Raw genomic sequence first — 23,474 nt, 5'->3', positions numbered from 1 at the left:
AAAAAAGAATCTATGTGTATAACAATAAACAAAATGTCGGTCCCTATGTGTGAAATAAGTTTTCAATGGGGTCTTCAACGTGATAGACTATGGTGACCACTTTCTATGTAGTCTGAAATCAGATCGACTATCACGTCAGGCTCTAAATAAAGAAACATTGATCGTACCGTCAGTAGCGTCCTGGCTGGAGGGTCGTCGCTTCCTGGCCCAGGTGGCAGGCCGTTGCCGCAGCCGCGCCGCTATGTCAGGGTGCCGCGCCGCGAGCTCGCTCCACGCACCTGACGTCTCCTCCTCATCAAATGGGAAACCGCGCTGTTGACAATGAAAAAAATACCGTTAGACATTTATGATTTTATGTCTGTGTCTAAACTCTTGACTTTAAAAAATAGAACAGCTGATATCAGAGATTTGTGTTTCTGTGGAAAAAATATATGGTTTTAGGAAAAGTTGGAGAACAAACACAATTGTTTTGCCACTTTCATATCTTTGTGCCTTAGTATATATATACTTTTTGATTAACTCTGTATAATTCATAATTATTAAGTAAATATTTTTTGCAAGCAAGTTCTAAGAAAAAGCCTATTGTTTTATATCTCTGGTTGTCTATCTTTGCTTGTTGATATTAGTGGAGATTGTAAGTAATAGATTCTGTAGATTAGCTATGTCATAATTGTCTTGCTTGTCTTTCTAACTTTCTCGTAGATAAACATTCATTATTCTATCATTCTTGGTTAGTTCAACACATTCATCTGCAGAGATGACTGTGTTGCATCTTTCATGCATTCTACTAAATTAATTGTGCAATTAAATAGCATCGCTGCTTGTGGGGACTTCTCTTCTCTAATTACCACTATGACTAATTTAATCTTTAAGTCTATTTAATATTTTGACTCTAATAAATTAGTGCTAGTTGGTTTGGTGCAATATTTAAAAGAGCAACACGCAGGTTTTTTGCTCATTCTTCGTGTAATGAGACAGCTTTTCTATTGATCGGTAGATTAAAAAAAAGATTACTAATTCAAAAGTCCTTAAATTTAGTTTATTTCAATAAAGAATTTTCTATTTTATACTACTCTATATAGGCGACGTTTACAAGTTTCTGAACTATGACCATAATGAAAGGATGAGAATATCGAATATGAAAATAACGATATTTATCGTATAATTCCAAAACTGCCACGTCCATTTATACGAATTACTGCCAACAGACACCTACAATTTAAATGTGTATTAAAAAACGACATTCACGTTAATAAACAGGAAGCGGTCAATTATTGCTTCTGACTCGAATAGTTCTCGACTTGTTGCTATTATACATGCAAAGAACACTTGAGGTAGGTAGCTATAGCGGTTGCGTCGCGAAGATCCTACCATATAAGGCAAGGACGGCCGAGGTGGCCTTACTGTTGAGACTTTCGTATTTTTATAATTCTATGTGATTGGTGTACAATATCAAAATTGAACATTTCATTAATACGTAAACCATACCTATTTCAATAACAAAAGTTGCAAGTCCGATTTAAACGTAATCTTTACTAGAGCCCCGCCCAGGCTTCGCTCGGTGTTAATAAGTTTGCGAGTTGTGTGCATATTAACATAATAATAATATGTAACTATATATTTAAAATAATATTTATTCCAAGAGTGACACGCAAAGTTCTCGCTTTTTTTTTGTACCGAATGAGTTGTAGACTATATTTTCAAAAATATATTTAAAATAAGACTTATAACAAAAAATTTGTATTTCAAAGTGCATAGTGTAAATTTACTTGAATAAATAATTTTACATTCTATTCTTATACACTTTAGAATAGTGAGAGAATTTTCAATAAATCGCGTAACAAAATCCACTCTCTCCTTGTAATATAGATTTTATTCATTAGATTCAGACGCTAAGCTACAAATCTTACTAATATTATTAAAGTGAAACTATGTGAGTATGGACGGATGTTTGTTACTCTTATACTATAGCTCGTGTGTGTCAAATACATGGCAGTGTGTTTTATGTTTTTTTATAAGATTTAAAGTATTTTATATGCATAATTTTTAAAAAATATTAGCACTTTGCACTCCCCTATATAACTTCTAACTATGCGCCACGACTTCGCATAGTTGTACACGTATTATACATATAAACCTTCCTCTTGAATCACTATCTACTCCTAAAAACTGCACAAAATCCGTCTCGTAGTTTAAAATATTGAAGCGATTTTATTTTATACCAGGTAAAGATAAGTGTGCGAAATTTTATACTTCACCATCCGGGCGATTTCCGTAAAAAGAGGTACAAAACTTTTGCTTCCATTATTAATATATAGATTTCCATTCCAAGGTCATATCACATACCACACATCAAGTTTAATAACATTGACCGGTTTTATAACATTTGGACAATCTCCACCAATTGTATAAACCACGACAATAATTATTCTGCAGACAATTGCACAATTATTGTTGCAATTACAATGCAGGTTTTGCTACCTACACGTTTAATTATTAATCGACTTGTGGTGAACTTCTCGGAAGAAATATGTTTACCATATCTGTGTGGGTGGTTTTGTCATTTCATTGCGAGATATTATTCATTGAACATTCAATAGCTTTAAGGCGACGCCGTGATAAACTATTACTTCAAAATCGGGCCCCGCGCTCTGCGCACCTCATGCACCCCGATAGTTTTACGTGTCGCCGATCGACCGCCAGCGCTCGCTCGCTCTCCCCGTACCACGATATCACGAACATGCGTCCGTGTCGCAATGTAACGCGTGAATCAAGTAGACGAAGCTTCGGTCCCCAATTGAACAAAACTATTACGGAGTCTTCCTGTTTGTTTATATAATTTATATTTATGAAGGCACATTGATATTTTAGAATTTACAATACAGTGGAACTAACTACGATACGAATTAATTAAAAAGATTCTTAAAGTAAAGAATTAAATAGAAATATTGAGGTAGAGTTACATATTCCCGTGATTATAATTAACGTAAACTAGTGCTTTTATTACTATCTTTGAAAGAAATACCAAAAAATAATCTTTGTGTTTTCCGTATATATTGTAATTGGTAATTACGACGTTTATTTATTTCCCAACGACATTTTTTTGAAACAGCTAGATATTTTAATGTATACTACATTAACGTACTTACGTTAAATGAAATGTGAAAATATACGAAGGTTAGTTACTTTATAAAAGAGACAATAAGTCTGCGTTTCTGTGAATGATAGGTATATCAATTAAAAAATCTATATATATTATATATTTGATACAATAAACCTAAATTTAGTAATAATGTATGTGCCTTTAATTTTATTTATATAAGTAAGTATTTTAACATTATATGTAAGTAAAGTACGTAAAGATATACACTTTATGACAAAATAGTAAAACTTTTACAGTAATTTATAAATTATTATAATAAATATTAAGTTTTAATTACATGTAAAAAGGACGTGAACAATTACAACCTAATCATAAAAGATCTATTAACTTCATACAAATGAAATTATTGAATAATTATAGGTTTGAACATGATTATTTATATTTTTATGCATAATTTAAATAAAAAAATATGACTATTCTGCAAACCTTTTCTATATAAACTATAAGTACGCGAAATTTCATATTCATCCGTCCGCGCTGTTTTTCGTAAAAAGGATACAAAGTTATTACTTCACGTATTAATAAATTTATATAATACTTTTCATTATTTCACTTTTTTATTTATTTATTTCCTTGGACCTACCAAGGAATCTTAATTTTACGGCAAAATAATAAGGGAGATGGATAGTGGACATGTTTGCCATGAGTGAGCGAGACAGATATGACGCCACTTTTATCAAAGTCAACAAAAGTAAGTAAAATAATTAAAATAAAGAAAAATCTTAACCTAGTTTAGGTTTATTTAAATAAGGATAATATTGAGGAAGAAAAGTTTGAACTCGTTGTACGTGAAACGGATGCATTTCGGGTCTTTGTAAAATACGATGTGCTGTGCTATTACAATAAGAAAGAACGGGAAAAAGAAAAAAAAAAAAGAAAAAAGAAGAAAAGTATTTTCATTTGTGTACAAACGAAAATACTTTGGTCATCTGCGACCTTTTGCAACACTTCTTCCTAATAAGGAAAGCGAGTTCTACCTCCAGCCCGTATTTGATTCGGGAAATGGCCGCCGCCGTGCGGCCGGTACATATAAGCAGTGATCTGGATAGCGCTCTAAATTTGGATATCTTTCACGATAAAGCCTAGCGGCAGCAATTGCATTGCATCTGCATTCCCCATAAATGAAGTGCTTGTTCGCAATTTTTTGTGAAGTAAATAACAAGGATACCAACACAAAAGTCCAATTCCAAAAGAGACAACCCAAAGTTGTCGGTATGGAATCAACAAGTTCAATTCACAAAAATCCAAGTCCAAAAAAAGAAGCCAACAACAGCGAATACGGAAAGACGCGCAGTAGGCTGAGCTGAAGCTGAAACAGAAAGATCAAAATGTACTAACTGGTGTCAGACTGGTAGCGTAGCCATTTGCTTGGTATGGCGACTGTATCTGTTTCATTCGCGCGCGTTTAAACGACGCATCTCCGTCTCACTGGGTGGCACATCTGTCTCGCTCGCTCACGACAACATGTCCACTACCTATTTCTCTTATCATTTTGCCGTAAAATTAAGAACCTACTACTATAAGCTTGTGTGAATAAGAAACATTTGAACGGAGTAAAATAGGTTAGCAAAAATCGGGTTACTTGAGGTTTTTTTCTCGTTTTTTTTTAGTATGAAACTAACAAGTATTATACATTTACAATCCTGATTAAATGTCCGAACTTTTAATGGCACTTGCCAAGGCACTTTAGTACATTTTTTTAAAAGAGGGCCTTTCAAACTCGACAATTTATGAAAATTTTAAATGTAGTTTAACAAATAGTCTTAATTCTAGAAAACTTGGGGCAATTGTGTCATTATTTTTTACTGTGATTCTAGAAATGTTATTTGGCTTTATGGTTCCAAAGTTTAAATGAACAAAAATAATAAAAATTAAGCACAATGACCGAATAATGGTTATAGTTTGACCAAATTTCTAAGTTTTTCTTTAATGCCCCTAATTTTCAAACTGCATGGGATAGATTTTTTTCAGATTTTTCTCATGATGGTTACAATCAATTCTCTCACTGCTTGAAATTGAGTTCTGGGACAGCCTGTATAGTATAATCGAAGCCAAATATTTCACCATTACTTTGTTTTGCTTTCCATAGCTACAAAGACAAGTGCTTACCTAGACCTACTACAGATAAAAAGTACTTATCGGAGAAAATAAAGTTGAAAATATGTCACAATTTTTTATGTGATACTCCAACATATAGTCGGACAGACAACAATGATTAATTAAATAATATTTTTGTGAAATTATTGACAATCAATAAGTTTTTTGATTACACTAAATATGTAGTAACATTGAGAAAAAAATACTTTATTTTGGATTCAATATTATATATTATTAGTATTAGTACGTATAACATTTATTCGTATAAGTAAATAAAATAGTGTAAAAAATGTAAAAAGGGTAACTAAATGATTACATTACTTAAAATAGTAAAAGAATTAAGTTACAGCAATATTTAATTTTTGTATAAATTCATAGACGACTCCACGATTTTACTTTGTTATAATGAGTCAGTCGATTTTTTCTTTGGGTGTAGGGTTGTCACTTCGCCAATCCTAATAGCCGGACAGACCATCCAGTTTGGCGGGACATATTGGTAAAAAGGCCGGATAACCTACATTATTGAGGGTTTTGTGTCTCAATATCATGTAAATATTTATTACAAATAAATTACATTACATTACAAATAATTTTGTTAATTATTATTAATAAGTGTTACTTATGCGTGCGATCCGTCAAAATATTTAAAATTTAAATTGGCCCGTTGATAAAAAAGGTTGCTCACCCCTGTTCTAGATAAACAGTTATTAACATTTTAAAATTCTTCTTAACGTCTAATGAAAGGTAATTGCATAAATAAGTATTATTTACCTGTACCTGTTACTTCAGCAACTAACGAAATAAAAAAAAATCTAAGCAAAACAAAACTTCTTGAGTTAAGAAATAAAAATAAAATTAGTTTTACAATAAAATAATGTAAAAGCCTACCAAACGGCGTACAAGACTATTTATTTTAGCCAGATGCCAAAAAAAGTCCCGTCAAAATCAGTGCAACCATTTCAGAGATTAGCCGGAACAAACAGACAGACAGACAGACAAAATTGGTAAAAAATGTTATTTTGGTGTATGTAACGTATTTATATTTGTATGCATGTAGTAAAAAACTGTTATTTCAATATTACCAACAAACACTCCAATTTTATTTATATGTATAGATAATGGGAGTGCCCTATTTTTATTTATAAATAACTACGAAATCAAAATAATGTAAAATTTGTTTATATTTTCTTAACCATTTCTTTACATTAATACTAAAAGTTTTTATCATTTTTAACAATTAATTGTCACTACTTTACAAATTATGACTTAGTATTACATTCGTAATATGTACAATAAATCATTACTAACTGTATTAACTTAAATACAGTAATTGTTAAATGTAAAATAAGTAACTGTCACCCGCACCATATTATAGCGTACGCTATAATATGGTGCGGGTGTATGACGAAATAATTTACGATTTGATAGCGCGCGTTCTCAGGCGAGCTCTCCGCGCTAAGCACAGGTCCGACGTTGGCAGGGGCCGGGGACTGACTGACTTGCTCTAACTCTCATACAAAACAACTTGTGAGCAAGAGATTTTTATGCGGAAAAACAGTTTATCTTGTTTAAAATAAAAACTATTGGTTATTACATACATCTGAATTGTACTATTTATGTGGGTATTTAGTATAGTGTATATTGGAAAATTCGAGTCTTAAAACAGTCCCGTTTTCTTATACGAATCAAACATATATTTTATAAGACCAATCTTTGAGATTTTTTTCTCTGCTACAAAAGTTAATCAATCATGTAACGAGAACTGTCAATATGATGTCAAAGATCTGAAAAATGAAATACCTAAATATCAGCCCCGAATGATTTGTAATTGCTGAGAAAAGTTAAGGTATCTGAGGTCAATATTTGCAATGCGTCGCCTTAAGCGGTCGATTTACGCAGTGGACACTCAAATCCGGACGATGATCAAATTTATGTAACAACGCTGTTTGACCAAAAAGCGCTAAATGATTGACTAATGGCAAGACAAACATAAAAAAAACTAGTCATAAAGAACCACTTTAAATATCCGGAACGTTCTAAATTGTCTATAGAACAGGTATAAAAACATATGTTTCGTATTACGGTTGACCTTAGATTTTATAATTAGAAAACAAAGTATATTGTAAAAAGTCACCAGCATGGATATCTTAGCATTTGTATAATAATATAATACAATACATGTTATATAACGCTATCTAGTCCCAAGCTAAGTAGAGCTTTTGTTATGGGTACTAGACAACGATATAAATACATACATAATATACATAAAACTCATACTATAGGATTACATATGTTAGCACCGTGCCAGTAGACAAACCCCCGACTATCGGAAGTGTAAGGCCGTGTGCTAAACTACTAGACCACAGTCTACTACAGCCTCACCTTTTAGCTTACTAAGCAAGTTGCTTTGTGATTCAGAAAGCAGCTTGCTTAGTAAGCTATGTTTCGTCTGAAGGGCTGTGATACAAGAAAATAGTCAAGATAACAGTAATACGGGTAGCCTGCTAATTATTGGTTTGTTATTGGCGTTAACTTCATCCGAGAGTTAGTCAGAAATATATAATGTCAGTTTTCTTTCTAGTAGACCGCTAGTCTAAAACACAATCTACCTATCTTATTAACATTATAAACGCGAAATTGTATGAGTATGGATGAAGGATGGAAGTTATACATCTGAATAACACATAGGCTATAAGCTTAATGCGGATGAAACAGCGAGCACAGCTAATACTTCATATATGAAACACTATCTAAACTTTTTTGTACTCTCACCGAAAAAGTAAAAAAAAAAAATAGCAACGTTGCTTTTGTGTTGTTAAAAAAAATGTTGCAAAACCTGTTTGGCGATACGATGAGTTTACAAGGTGACATCACCCGGTGGGCTGAAGTGAACAAATACCGATAGCGGTCTTACGTCATACGAGAATTAAAATATAGCATTAGTGGGAATCGCACAAAAAGATCACAACAATATACAGTCGAGAGCAGCACGTGGACATCATCGTGACCATTCGATTATATACTATGATGTAAACTGATGTAAAACTATTAAGTAAATTAGAATTGAGCGCAGTCGAATATCAATAATAATTTATATGAAATATATTATAAAGCATGAAAATACACTTATATTTTATTTCGATAACTGATACTGCAACAGCGAAACTAGTGTATTTTAGTTACTTCCATAGTATAATGTCGTATGGTATTATATTGTGGGGAAGAGCGGCTGATGTAGAATCAATTTTTATACTACAAAAAAGAGCAATTCGTTCAATATATAATTTACCGTGTCGCGAATCTCTTAGAGAACGCTTTAAAGAAACAGGTATTCTTACTGTTCCCTCTCAATATATATATGAAAATATTATGTATGTACGCAAAAACTTAAATTTATTTCCAAAAAATAGTCACTTACACGCTTTTAATACAAGGAATAAAAATAAATTAAATATGCCTAGTTATCGTCTCAAAAAAGTAAGTACATCTTTCATGGGACATTGTATACGTTTTTATAATAAATTGCCAGATAGTGTTTTAAATTTAAGTGAAGCCAAATTTAAGATACATGTAAAAAAAACACTTTGCTCTAAAGCTTATTATAAAATAAACGACTACTTAAATGACTACAATGTGTGGACTTAATTACAATTTTAACTTTTGTTATGAGGCATATAATTTTTCCCATTGACATGGATAATGTAATAACAATAAAGAAACTTATTATAAATTTTGTAATGACATATTGTAAATTAAATAATGTAAATTTAATATTGTAATGGGTGAAAACTGTGATCGGTACAGCCTATGCTGTAAATAATATAATTGACGTAGTGGAGTAACCTGAAACAGTCATGCTCGCTATAAAGTTCAAACTTGTGGCGGCGTGGTGGGCCGGGTCGATGTGCTCCCTCAAATATGGTTGAGTACAATGATGGCTGGCTCATACGTCATACTCGTGAACGGGTGCTGCTTGTGGGGACTGGTCTGTTCAGGTTGTGAACACTGATTAAATTTTTTGTTCTTTGCGATAGCATATGCTGGTGGTCACTCTATTCTCCCAAATTTGAATTTTAATAACTGTATTTATCATAAACATGTTCCACTATTATTTGAAAAAATTACGAGCTGAGTTTCTTGTCAGTTCTTCTCATCTCGATATCATTCCGAACTGACGGTAGATTTGACATATCATAAGAGTCTGTAATAGACCTACATGAATAAAGATATTTTGAATTTGAATTTGAATTTGAATAATTTTATACATAATAATATAGTAAAGTTGTAATGTTTGTTGCTAAGGAACGAGTCGATAAGTTTTAAGTCGCAGGCAGTTATAGATGAATCTGGATGTAGAGATATAAGGTCTCTATATCCAGACCTATGATTTCATATAAAAATATTTCCTATTGATTCCTATTTAATTTAAATATTCCACTACATTATTAAATAGTCTACAAAATGTAGTAATAAAATCCTATCTCTATGCTGAATATAAGTTTTCAATCCTTTAAAGATTATATCCAATTGTAAAAGTAGTAGTGGTCTGCTAACATAGATTTGCCAAGCCCCAATTTGAAAAACCAGGATTTCAAGTTGTAATAACCAGAACAATTCATTTTAAAAACAGGTTGCAGTACAAAAATTAAATTAATATGTAGTGAAAATAGGTGAATTGAGGTAATTATAATAATCATATTATTATTTTTTTAATTTAAAAACCCAGTACTGTTGTTTAGGACACTACAAAACCTAGAACATATCCTGGGAAAAAAGGACGGTAACTGTACGATAACACCAATCCGGGGATATATTTAAAAAAAAAATACTAAAAGTCTGAATAAGAGCAGCAATGCCATATTTAAAATCTTGGACATGAGTTGCAACTCTTTGAGGAGGCAATGACCCTTAATTCACTGCGGAGAATTGGTAATTACTACTACCAAACCACAAAAGCCTTCTATAATGACAATTTCGTCTACAGCCATTGTAGATTATAATTTTACAATAGACGCTAAAGAAATGGAGGAGGGATTCTATTTTCTGCGACCGCCATAAATACCTTTATTTGTGCATTAGAGTTTAATTAAATAAATAAAATAATAAGATATATATTATTAGAAAATCTTACTAATATTATAAACGTGAAAGTTTGTGAGTATGGATGGATGTTTGTTACCCTTTCACGCAAAAACTACTAAACGAATTTTGATAATACTTTACAGTGATATAGCTTATATATCAGAATAACACATAGGCTATAAATTTCACGCGAGTAAAACCGCGGGCTCAGCTAGTATATTATAATATCGTTAGATGATAAAATATATTCTGTGCAAATGACTCGTCGATGCGTCAAATGACATTTTATCGAAGTCAATTATTCTATTGTTGTGCGAGATGAACTAAAATAGACTGACATCATTCTAGACATATCGATATATTGGTTGCATCGATACCGACTTTAAAATAAACAAGTAGTTATTTATATTAAAAAATCTATTTCTAATTCTCTGAGACTGTACGTTGTTTGCGTGGGCTACCTCTGTCTCAACAATTTGACGACTTCGGTGGTCTAACGGTTCAGCACACCGCCTTACTTCCGACGGTCGCGGGTTCGATTCCTCGCACGGTGTAAACATTTGTATTCATTAGTATGATTCTTTGTATCTGTCATAACCATTCAGCCATATTTTTCCATGTGTATTAAGCATGTATTTTCAATAAAAAATAAGTATTTATATTAGTTGTCTGGTACCAATAACACAAGATCTAGTTACTTTGTAACTACAGGGGCCGTATTATGAACTCTTATTCCCATTCAGTTTACGGCTTAAACTGAACTGCCTGGCGATTTCGTATTACGAACGCTATTAGCCAGCCAGTCAGCGGTCACGTGACAGTTGAACGTCTTCTGCCCGAAAACTGACCGGCTATTTCGTATTATGAGCGTTTCATTTGACAGATCTAATCGGACACAACTGTCAAAAAGACCGTTTAAAAACAATTCAGTTTACGGTGGCTTCATATTAGCTTTTATAGAATTGTTTTCTAATTTATAGCTTCATTATTGTAATTTGGTTATTATTTCTATTTCTATGTCAGTTTTTATTATGTTTAAAATATGTTTGTGCAGTTATTTCGATTGTTTTTGTTTCGTGTTAATTATCATGATGTGTGATGAACTCGAAGTATTGGAGTTTTTGGAAATGTGTGCACCCTACGAAAAAGAAGTAAGGAAAGTGAAAAGACGGCGATTACGCGACCAATCCAATAAAAATGAACAATTTAGAAAACGTTATAATCTAAATAAAGATTTGGTGCGTAATATGCGTGCGAACTCATATGCCGTTATCATCGAAATTTACAGACCTACCAGTGGAAACTAAGGTATAATGTATTGTAATTATTTCACTAAATCACTAGCTGACTATGTCAGGTTTTAGTAGGATTATTATTTATGCTACAGGCATATTTATCAACGGCCTATTAGTGATATTGCTGTTCATTCTTTAGCACAGCCAATGGCAAATAACCGATTTATTGCATTTACCCAACATCCAAAAGTAAATACATATATAAAATTCCAAGGACATCTGAGTAAAGGATAGATAATAAATATTCAAAGGTATCTATTTCTATACAATTAGCAACTGTTATTGTTGCAAATACATCTATGAGTACCATGTACCATACCATATGATATAGTGATAATATATATGGTAAAATGTATGCATACAAGTAAAGCCTAGAAAGCAAGTATACAAGTATGCAACAGTCTGATGATGTGCAGTCTCTCCGGCACTTTCCTCCGAGGACAATTAATTAAATTAAATTAATTATATTTTAGGTTTTATAATTGGAATTTGGAATGCTGGGTGTATTGGGCTGTATTTGACTGTACACATGCCACCCCATTGTAAATTAAGAAGAGATATTACTGTAGAAAACAATACCATTCATTAAATATATAATTGGTAAGTGAAATATAAATTAAAAGACATGTTTAATAATATAAGCACTTTTAATATCTTTTTTTAATATAATTATATAAATTAACAATAAACAAGATTTTAGACATGCAAAATATGTTAATGATTTTACATCTCTAAAGCTACTTATATACTAACAATAAATTGTTTACTTAAATATTAAATGACCATAACACTTAGACATATGTTTCAAATAATCTGTATCCATGTAATTAATCTCATATGTTTCAAATAATATTTATCTATTAATTATTCTCTTATGTTTCAAATAATCTTCATCTATGTAATTAATCTGGAAAAAAATTTTAGGTTAGTAATGCTGACATGGAGATTATAAGTGTGGATGCCAACTGGAACTGGAGCTACTCATGACATTTGGGCAAAGCAGAGGCATTAAGCAACATCTAGAGGACTTAAGCTGGAATAAATCCTTATGATTACTTGGTAAGCACAAAATTTTATTATGAAACTACAAACATCATTACATCTAAGCTCTAAACTTCAGTAATTTAGAAACATAGTTATTTATCAGCACCAACAGTTATTGTGCTGTGTTTTTAATGAAATAATACTTTTTGTAAATAAATATTAATATTATAGTATATAATATGTTTTTTTTTTTTTAGGAGATCCAGGATATGCTTTGGAGAAGTATACTCCCATCTCAAATGCTATACCAGGACCACAAGAAGCATATTACACTGTAAGAACATGGAATATCATTGAGAGCACAATTGGGCTTCTAGATTTAGATGCCTACATGTACTTTGAGTTCTTATAGAGAACTAAATGAAGGTCTAGCTGCTAGACAAACCCATGTTGTTTAGTTGTGGAACTAAGAAATTGAAACATTTATAAATAATAATATTGTTAATAGGTCAATGTTTTAATTATTTGTTTTTATAATAAATGATATAGGTACATTATTTATGTCTTTTATTGGTAGTTATAATTAAAGGGATATGATAATTTTATTATATACTAGTTATTACCTATGACTTTGTCCATATGGCATACCTAGTTTTTGTTAAAATAAATAAAATATCTCAAATAAAAGCAACTTGTTACTCCTTTACACAACTCATTACATATGACAGTGAAAGTATCCTCAAATTTGGTCCAGCTGTTTCAAAGATTAGCAAGAACAAACAAACGGACAGACAAATATTTTTATTTTTTTAATGTCATTTATCTTACCTTATATATGTATGCATTTACTGAAAAGCTGTTGTAACTGGTGAACTTCAAAATTACAAACAGATACTTCAATTTATTTGCATAGATACATGTATTTCAGATTTTACTGAGATTCCTATTAAATGAAATAAATTAAAATTCAGATGGTTACCTTATAACACTTAAACTTGACAATCCTTTCCAGTCTTTAAAACCCCCTTTTCCTAAGGAGTTTAATTGTTGAGCGACGTCCTCACACAAGCGATTGGTATGGTATTCTTGGGCGGACTTATTAAAGCCACTTGCCATTTCCCTATGGGATTTTAAAAATCCCATATAATTTTAAATTACCGGTACGATACACGACGTTAGCGAGGGGTTTCAGTGCGTGATCTACAATTTAGTTAGATAAATATACAAATATAAACAGTTAAATATTTGCATCATTTTAAAAAAAACATTACTAAGAAAATGTTAGGAATACTTACGTTACATTAGGTATATTTTTCACAATAATTGAATTATTAAATTTAACTTGCGTATAAAGTAATGGAAAGGCTAAGTTTCAAATTGTACTTTGCGCGGAATTTTAAGTATATGCACAAAGTTCGTTTGGATATTACAATGAAAATGTTTTTTACAAATAAATCCGAATTATTAAAAAAGACAATAAAACTGTCTGGAATATTTTTGTATATTACACAAATTCTACCATTGTATCTTAATTACTGTTTTCTATATTTAATTTACATTTATTTAATTAATATTTTGTCCAAAAAGTGACACACAAAAACTCAACTTAACGTTGCAACGAATGTATGCGTATCCGAACGCAGCGCGAGAAAATCCACTAACCAGCCAGAGACAAACTATCCAGGCAGAATACGGTTTGAATTTGGACCCTCATAATACGAAAAAGAACAATTCAGTTTAAGGCCGTAAACTGAACTGCCTGGAAACTGACTGGATTTTAAAGAGTTCATAATACGCCCCCAGGGGACTACGTAAGTTGTCTAGTGTTATTTATTATCATTATTACTATTTAGGCGTCACTTTAATAATAATAAAAAAATACACTTTCAATTGCAAAATAACATAAATAATTTCAACTTCATCGTGGATTATCTCCATATGTTACCGCGTCAAATTAAATGTAGAGCGAAGACTGGACACTGACATAATCATTGAGTGTAATATAACATCACTTATTAACACCACTATAATATCGTAGTTTTAAACATGAATAATATTACAATTAAACCATCACAGTGATGGATGGTTCAAAACCGTGACGTCATACAGTCATTGACAGGCACGACCAGTTGTAGGAGAATGAAATACAGTTACAGCAGAACATATGCTATAGATTATGTTCTAAACGTTAACGAACATACGTTTGTTTCTTACTAGTTTAATAGAATAAAAATATTATAATTGATAAGTTTATCTATACATATAAATATAATAACCGTTTTTTACTACATGCAAAGGCAAATTATGGTACATACACCAAAATAACTTTTTTGTCTGACATACAGACAGCTGTTTGTTCCAGCTAATCTCTGAAATGGTCGGACCTATTTTGACGGGACTCTTTTTGACAGGTAGCTGATGTAATAAAGAGTAACTTAGGCTACTTTTATTTCAAAAAATAAAGTTAAATTCCACGCGTCCAAAGTCGAGTGTACAGCCAGTAAATAAATAAAATTGAAGTGTCTGTTTCTCAAATGTTTTTTTTCTGTTGTGAATGGATGCTATATGGTTTTACATTCACACAAAATTACATGAAAAATGTAAAATAAAATATTTGTTTAAAGGACCAACAGGGAAGTTTTTCTCGCTCTATCTTAAATGAATAAAATCTTACTCTATGTACCTTATTTTAATACTACCTACCCGCCCCGGCTTCGCACGGGTGTACATGTATTACATAAGAACCTTCATTTTGAATCACTCTATCTATTAAAAAAAACCTCTTCAAAATCCATTGCATAGTTTTAAAGATTTAAGCATACATAGGGACGGACAGACAGCGACAGCGACTTTGTTTTATACTATGTAATGAAGAACTATTGACTAAATCTACAATTGACGTAAACAGTAAAAAAAAAACTATTCTAAAGTACGAACTAACAAAAAAAACAGATGGAGGCGAATAACCAACAATTTACTAGTTCTTTATTATTGTGCTTGTAAATACCAGTATATTGTCTCTTAGAATCTCCTTCCAGAACCACAATACCACATTAAAAAAAGACTATTCTAAACGAACTGACAAAAAACTGATATCGAGGCAATTAACCAAAAATATACTTGCTTTTTTTTGTTAATAACATCTCTTAGAATCTCTTTCCAGAACCACAATACCATATTTGTAGTCGCACGACCATTTCCGCTATGATGAAAACTGTGACGACCTACATAATACCTACTAATCATATTTGACTCATTGCGAAACAAATCCCACGGCATACCAAATCTAGACGTTGAATATTTAAATTTACAAATACAGAAATCACTCTCGCCACAAACAATTTGGAACCAACCAAATCTGATCTACCATATAGGCATTGCAGCTAATACCCGTAGGTGTTTGTGTGACGGATTTTACAACTTAATTAATAACCCCCGCACACCCTTACTTATAAGGGCTAGAGAGATGTATGATAGGCATACGATGACTGGACCTGGTTAGGAACAATGATTTTAGGTTGAGCACGAAATTGACAGACATATTGACAAAAATAGACCAGCAGAAGTGGCGATGAGCTGGCCACATGATGACATGGTGACACAAGCGAAAAATGGAGTCGAAAAATAGAGTGGTATCCTAGAGACGGAAAGAGAAGGAAGGGTGGCAGATGATGAAATGGAGAAGAGTTGCACATAGGCGTTTGTGTGATGGATTTTATAACTTAATTAATAACCCTCGCAAACCCTTACTCATATAATGGTATTAATATCTATAATTAGTTACTAAATAATCTTAGTGTTACGTAAATCAAAATAAATAGTCATTTATTCATGTAGGACATTTTAGCTGCTCATGAACGTCAAGTTTTTTGTATTAATATTTTCTCCCTACCGTCCAGTTTAGTACACAGATTCAATTGAGAAGAACTGGCATGAAAATCAACAGAATTTTATTTTTATTATATCAATTTAATATTCTATTTAACATCTCGTACTATTACGTATATATTAGGTGACAAGGTAAATGTTGTTTTGCTATAAATATATAATATAAATTAATATTGCTATTAGAAAACAGATATTGGTGGCAGAAGGGTGAATATTTAGGAGTGTATGTACGTATTTTTAACGTCACGTAATAAAAAAAAATTATGTGCAAAAAATTAAACGAAAAATTTTGGTATAGGCCACTCTATCATATATAAAAAGAGAAGAGAAGTAAGTATAGTAAGAGATGTCTCGTACTATCTATCTGTATTACATATCGAAAAACCAAACCCGCGGCCATCGGAAGTAAACCGCTATACCACCGAGGCCCATGAATTATAGTTGATCTCGTAGTACATTTGCATGATTCACATGTGAATGTACGATAAATAGAAGGCAGCCGTATCAATGCTCTACCTAAGTTAATATTAGATTATATTTAGTACAGACTGCTCTTAACGGATAACATGAAACAGAAGTGGGTTCATATCTACGCGGAAACATCTTTAACTAATCCATTTATTTTCGTTAAAATATTACCCTTAATAATTCAATAAGCGATCTCAATAGATATATATTGACGACCTCGGTGGTCTAGTGGTTTAGTACACCGTACTACTTCCGCGAGTTCGATTCCTCGCACAGTACAAACATTTGTATTCATGAGTATGATTGTGTGTATTGGTTTGGGTATTTTCTATGTATATTAATAAGATAAGGTTTTAGAGGAGTTTCTTCTCACGTACACTTAGATTGCGGAATTAACTACCTGCCGATGTTTTCTCGAGAGACTACAGCATGGGGGTTTTCAAGAAGGATATATTAAGGTTTCTTAAGGGTCGGCAACGCTCAACTCCCTGGTGGAACATCTCTGGTCTTTTAGGCGTCCATAGGCTACGGATATATATATTGACAAAAAATGTATCTGTGTATTTACATCCGTTATCTAATACCCATAATACAAGCTCTGTTTAGCTTGGGACTAGATGGCGCTATGTGATGGTTCTGGAGTTATTATTATTATATTGACCGATTCGTCTGCATGGTTAACTCAATCTTATCTATTTCAGTTATCAATCAAAACGTCACGACTGAGGACTGGTTTGAAACCAAACTTTACCAGTTTCCAATCACTTTCAAGTCATTACATTTATTTGAAAAAATCACAATCAAAACGTCAAAATTGAACACTGATACCTACAATTTGATCATCATGATAATTGCTTTTTTGCTATCTACTCGTACTAATAATTTTTTTTCTATAAATCGTATGTTGGTATTTTAACATACCGGTGTTAGGGAAAAAAGCGACGCCGACTATAAATGGCAGTAACAGCTGCACGGGTATCGACTCGCCACCAGTGACTCATGAACCACGCACGTGACGTCAGATGTTGACATGGCTTCGTGTATAGTTGTACAACATCAGGTAAATAAATGGTTCGACACTACATTGTCTACATAATGTACAGATCCGTTTTAGCTATCGAATTATTTTGTCACATTTTCAAATGTATATTATACATATATAAACTAGCTGTTCCTGCGACTTAGTCCGCGTGAAATTTAACTTTATTTTCTAAAATAAAAGTAGCCTAAGTTACTCCTTATTACATCAGCTACCTACCAAAAAAAATTCGGTCCAGCCAATTCAGAGATTAGCCGGAACAAACAGATCGACAGACAAAAAATGTTATTTTGGTGTATGCACCGTAATTATATTCATATGAATGTACTAAAAAAAACGGTTATTTCAATATATACAGACACTCCAATTTTATAACCTTATTATATCGCAATATTATTTAACCTTAGCCACAGTGTGGCCGAGTCTGCTAGTATGTATATACTTTGAAAGTATATGATAAACAATTAAAATAGTTTAAATAATAATACCAATAACCGTGGACAATTCACACAGCGTCATCTAGTTTAATTATTTGTTATTTTCAAGAATAAGTATTATGTTGAATTTAAAAATAATTGTACATATTACAAAAATCTAAGCGAAAAGACAGCGGAAGCGACTTCATTTTTATTGTAAAGTTTCATCGTAGTTTTTACGTGAATGAACAGACAACAAACATTCATCCATCCGTACTCACAAACTTTAGCGTTTATAATATTAGTAAGGTAAGAAGAAAGTGTAAAGTCTACAGAGTACTTTTATATAATTATTGTATGTTATATTATTTTATTATATTATTTATCTAATGACTAACAAATGAAACAATCGATATTTTTAATTTCAAGATCAAAGTTTGCCCTTAGTGCTCATAATGCAATAGGTATCACCGCAAAACCGCTACAATCATCATGACCATACTCTAATTTGGAACACTTCCAAAGTGTTACTAGGAAAATTCTTTGCTAAACAACTCACTGATATTCCAATTCTAAATGCGACGTAAATATACAGCTGAAAATTTGCTAATTTAGTAATTTTTATTTTATTTCACTTGGAGCAAAAAACTTATAGTGACTAATTTGAAATTGGTTAATTTTATATATTTTTTTATTTTGCTTAGAGCAGGCCCGCGGGAGGCAAGCGGGTACTGTTATACTCCTATTCACTAAAAACTGCTATGTATGTAATGTATCTCATCCAACACCATATGCCAGAGCCGCGGGATCCAAATGATGGACCACCGCAACCTGATGGCAGTGGCCCACTCTAAAGCGTGCCCATCTTTCCGGGTTCCCACTGAAGCTTACTACTTCCTTCGACTAATTTTGTGCCTACTTGAACTAGAATATGTTCGGTTGCATATGAAACTATAAACGGTCCTACAATAAAATATTTAAAAAAAATCTGTTTGTTCTTGCTAATAATCTCTGAAACGGCTGGACCGATTTTAGCCGATGACATAAGTACAGGGGGGAATGGTAAATTTTAATCTGTATGCAAAAATATACAAAAAAAAAATGTGTTTAAATATTTAACTCACTATTTTCAACCGATTTACAAAAAATCTCTCTACTTATATTTTTTAATGTTGTGTTTACTAATAATTATATTACACGATATATTGGCAAATTCCGATTATTTTATAAGTATCCCGTAATACATTTCCTTAATCATAAAGAGAACTTTTAGTTGAATGGAACAAAATTTAAAATAACTTCAAGACAATGCCAAATAAAATCAAATACATAGTAAATAATATTATTATTCACGATTTATTGACGAAATACTACTAATGACATTTTCAGTGTTTTTCGTAATTATCTTCAAACTTAAAAAAAAATCTCGTTAATTACTAACTATCTACATGCCTTACCTCGTTATTCCTCGCTGTATTCCCATGATATTCAGGTGGCTTATCCAATACAACTGGAGATTCCATTTTAATCACACTGGAATGTATCACAAATAATCACTTCACCTCGGTGCGTACGTGTAAATCGTGGTATAAACTAATCGAGAATAACAGTTCGTTACCGTATCCGTCTCTATACTGAAGGGATCGGTGCTACCCAATCGTATTTATACAACAGACGCCGCCACTTCGCAATTCTCGACACTGCAAGAACATTCGAGAGATCGCAGATGGACCCTGTACCACGCACACGACGGTCAATGTTCGCGTCGTAAGTTCAGTGGCGAGTTGTAAAGTAATCTAAAGCGATATATAATGCGGCACGTTTTATGGTACGGGGTAGGGTCATAGCGCCTGCGTCCTGTGAGCTTTTTGGAAATCAGAGTCGCTTTCTACGTCCGTCTAGAACTCTGGAACTCCTTCTAGAATATTCTAAGTTTTTAGTTAGGAGTTAAATTGTCTAAATTCTTTAGTGCACTGAAAAAATTACCTTTACATCGTATAAAACCGCCACCGGTGTCTGCTAGCTTATACCTTTTAAATTACGCAACGGACTTTAATGCAGTTTTCAGCAATAGATAGAGTTATTCAAGAGGAAAATTTATAAGTATAATCCATGCGTGTTATAGTGTAGAACAAGCCGAGAAATTCAAAGATTTGTAAGCATCCGTGTGTAGTTGATCATAAAATCTATTAATAATAAAAATATAATAACTCATTTTTGTCTGTTCATGAAGGATATGAAAAAACTATTGTGACTCTTTATATATTATAATAGAAACTAAAAAAATGATAACTAGAATGTTTATCTGTTTGTATTTGCGTTTGTGCTCGCTAATCTCAACGGCTGAATGGCTCGATCGATCTGTGTGTGGTTTTCACTAATTATTATGATAAGCTTCACTTAAAATGTCGTGTTTATTTTATTGCAATTGGTTTCCAAACCAAACAGTTATACAGATACGAATTCACGGGCTCAGTTAATTAATAATAAAATATTGTCATGATTATAAAGTAAGTGTATATAGAAGCATTACAATATTTTATTACTGACTACGGTGATGTATATAAACGACACAACCAAAACAACAGAAATAAGCAAATCTGATAAAAGCTAATTGGCTGGTCGCAGATACATCTTAATAATATTATAAACGCGAAAGTTTGTGAGTACTACTCTTTCGAGCAAAATCTACTGAACGGCTCTTGTTGAAACTTTACACTAATATAGGTTAGACATCAGAATAACATATAGGCTATAAATTTCTTGCGGGTAAAATCACGGGCAAAGCTAGTAAGTAATAAAATGCATTCATTGCCTTGCCTTTATGCCATTACTTATGGTCGACGCTTTATGTCCTCCTGTTCCACTGATCCCTATTAGCCGTCATTTCTGAGCATACTCTCCTTTTATTTATATCATCTTTCACACAATCTATTCATCTTTTTTCCATCCAGCCAGGTCGTCCTCTCCCTTTCCAAGTTGACATTACATAGATAATAAAAAATATATACATATTTATATTATGTATCCAATGAAATAAATTATTTCTCGAATATTAAACCTGTCACAGAAATAGCATGATCAAGGATAATGTACACACGTATTATTTATATTATTCGACTGTTAACACGAACGAATTTTATGTTAAAACGTTTGGCCTAGGTTTCACTAGCTAAGTAGATTGAGAGAGGTAACTAGTACCTTTATTTACCATGTCACTATTCTTGTTAATAATAATAATATTACCCCTGGACAACACAGCGTCATCTAGTCCCAAGTTAAGCTGAGCTTATGTTATGGACACTAGACAACTAATATACATATATACATAGATACTTTCTTTTGTACTTACATAAATAGAAAACACCCATAAATACAAATGTTTGTACCGTGCGAGGAATCGAACCTGCGACCATCAGAAGCAAAACGGTGTGCTAAACCACTAGACCACCGAGGTTCACAAAATGGGACTAGATGGCGCTGTTAAAAAGTGTCCTAGAGTACACACTAGTAAACATTTTAAGATGAAATGGCCTGATGCTGAAATAAAGAATAAACAATATCTAGATAAAAATCATGAATCATCTGCCACATAATTTATACGGATTGCCAAGACAATAGTAATTAAGTTGCATGTTTAAATTCTCCTTCAGCTGTCCATATACAATTTTGATAAATGGAAACACCGAACAAACACACGGGATGACCAAAACACAATTATAATTTATTAATAGCTCTCGAGAGGGTATAATCATCCCTTTTAAGTACCAAATTATTTATACATTTTTTTTTTCACTCTATACTTTTACTCATATGATGTATATATCCTTTTTTTCTATCATACTCATGAATATCAATATTTGTACTGTGCGAGGAATCGACCCCGCAACCATCGGAAGTAAAGCGGTGTGCCAGACCCCTAAACCACCGAGGCTGTCGCCTGTATATTGACTAGCAACGTTACTCAGTTTTTCACGGGAGTACGTAGTATGTGACCGAGTTTATATAATTATATACATCTATACAAATAAATAAAATTGAAATGTCTGTTTGTAATTCAAATGGATAACTTTTCAATAAATACATATGAAAATGTGAAAAATGTATACATATGATTCGGTCCAACCATTTTAGAGATTAGCCTGAACAGACAGACAGACAAACAGACAACAATTGTAAAAAATGTTGTACCGTATTTATATTCATGCACGTAGTAGTACAAACAGACACTTCAATTTTATTCATATGGATCGATGTATAGATTAGTTGAGCTCACAAACTTCGTAATTAAAACAGCGCACAGGCATCTTTCCCTCTGTATAACGAACGATATTCAAATTTGAAATTGATCGAGACAAGTTACTTTTTATGTTCACTTACCAACATTGCAATTTAACTTTACCAAATAACTTCAAGGAAGCAAGCAAAATCTATAATATCTACACCATACCATTAGTTGACATCATCAAGTACTAATTATAACACACTAGCTACTCGCCTCGGCTTCGCCCGGGTGTACATGTATTATACATATAAACCTTCCTCTTGAATCACTCTATCTATTAAATAAAAACCGCTTCAAAATCCGTTGAGTAGTTTTAAATATTTAAAATACATAGGGACGGACAGACATGGAATTTGTTTTATACTATGTAATGATTTTATACAATTCATAGCTCCGTAAAAATACTACTGTTAATCAGCTGATTGCTATTTGGCATCAGTATTGGCATGCGAATGTCGATGACCCATTCCATATGAGGAGAAAGGAATGAATACTAAACGACTAATGCTTTACAAATAAATAAAATTGGAGTGTCTGTCTGTACTATTGAAATAACCGTTTTTTTACTACATACATAGGAATATAAATATGGTAATTACACCAAAATAACATTTTTTACTATTTTTGTCTGCTTGTCTGTCTGTTTGTTCCGGGTAATCTCTGAAATGGCTGGACCAATTCGACGGGACTTTTATTATCAGGTAGCCGATGTAATAAGAACTTAGGCTACTTATATTTTAGAAAAATAAATTTACAT

At 32.3% G+C, this 23,474-nt stretch overlaps 1 protein-coding gene and 1 long non-coding RNA gene across 4 annotated transcripts in view; one reads left to right on the top strand and one right to left on the bottom strand.

Annotated features, from left to right (window-relative positions):
• The window catches only part of LOC131846295 (BAG domain-containing protein Samui-like), a 42,611-nt gene that overhangs the window by 6,194 nt on the left and 12,943 nt on the right, over nt 1-23,474 (bottom strand). For 2 of the 3 annotated variants that reach the window (XM_059195560.1, XM_059195561.1), the window contains exon 2: nt 168-312. In XM_059195560.1, coding sequence (XP_059051543.1) covers nt 168-312 — 145 coding nt within the window. Of the gene's footprint in view, nt 1-167; nt 313-19,889; nt 20,076-23,474 lie in introns of those variants that run through there. The other variant, XM_059195559.1, reaches the window with a different exon arrangement.
• On the top strand, nt 11,444-13,178 carry LOC131846296 (uncharacterized). The gene is made up of 4 exons (XR_009357673.1): nt 11,444-11,650; nt 12,111-12,237; nt 12,562-12,696; nt 12,879-13,178. It is a non-coding gene; the product is annotated as an uncharacterized LOC131846296 (long non-coding RNA).

Source organism: Achroia grisella, unplaced genomic scaffold (genome assembly GCF_030625045.1).
Source record: "Achroia grisella isolate CSIRO2021 unplaced genomic scaffold, CSIRO_AGI_Agris_v1 utg509, whole genome shotgun sequence".
Taxonomy (NCBI): Eukaryota; Metazoa; Arthropoda; class Insecta; order Lepidoptera; family Pyralidae; genus Achroia; species Achroia grisella.
The sequence above is the reverse complement of the archived record's forward strand: the minus strand, read 5'-3'. Positions and strand labels throughout refer to the sequence as shown.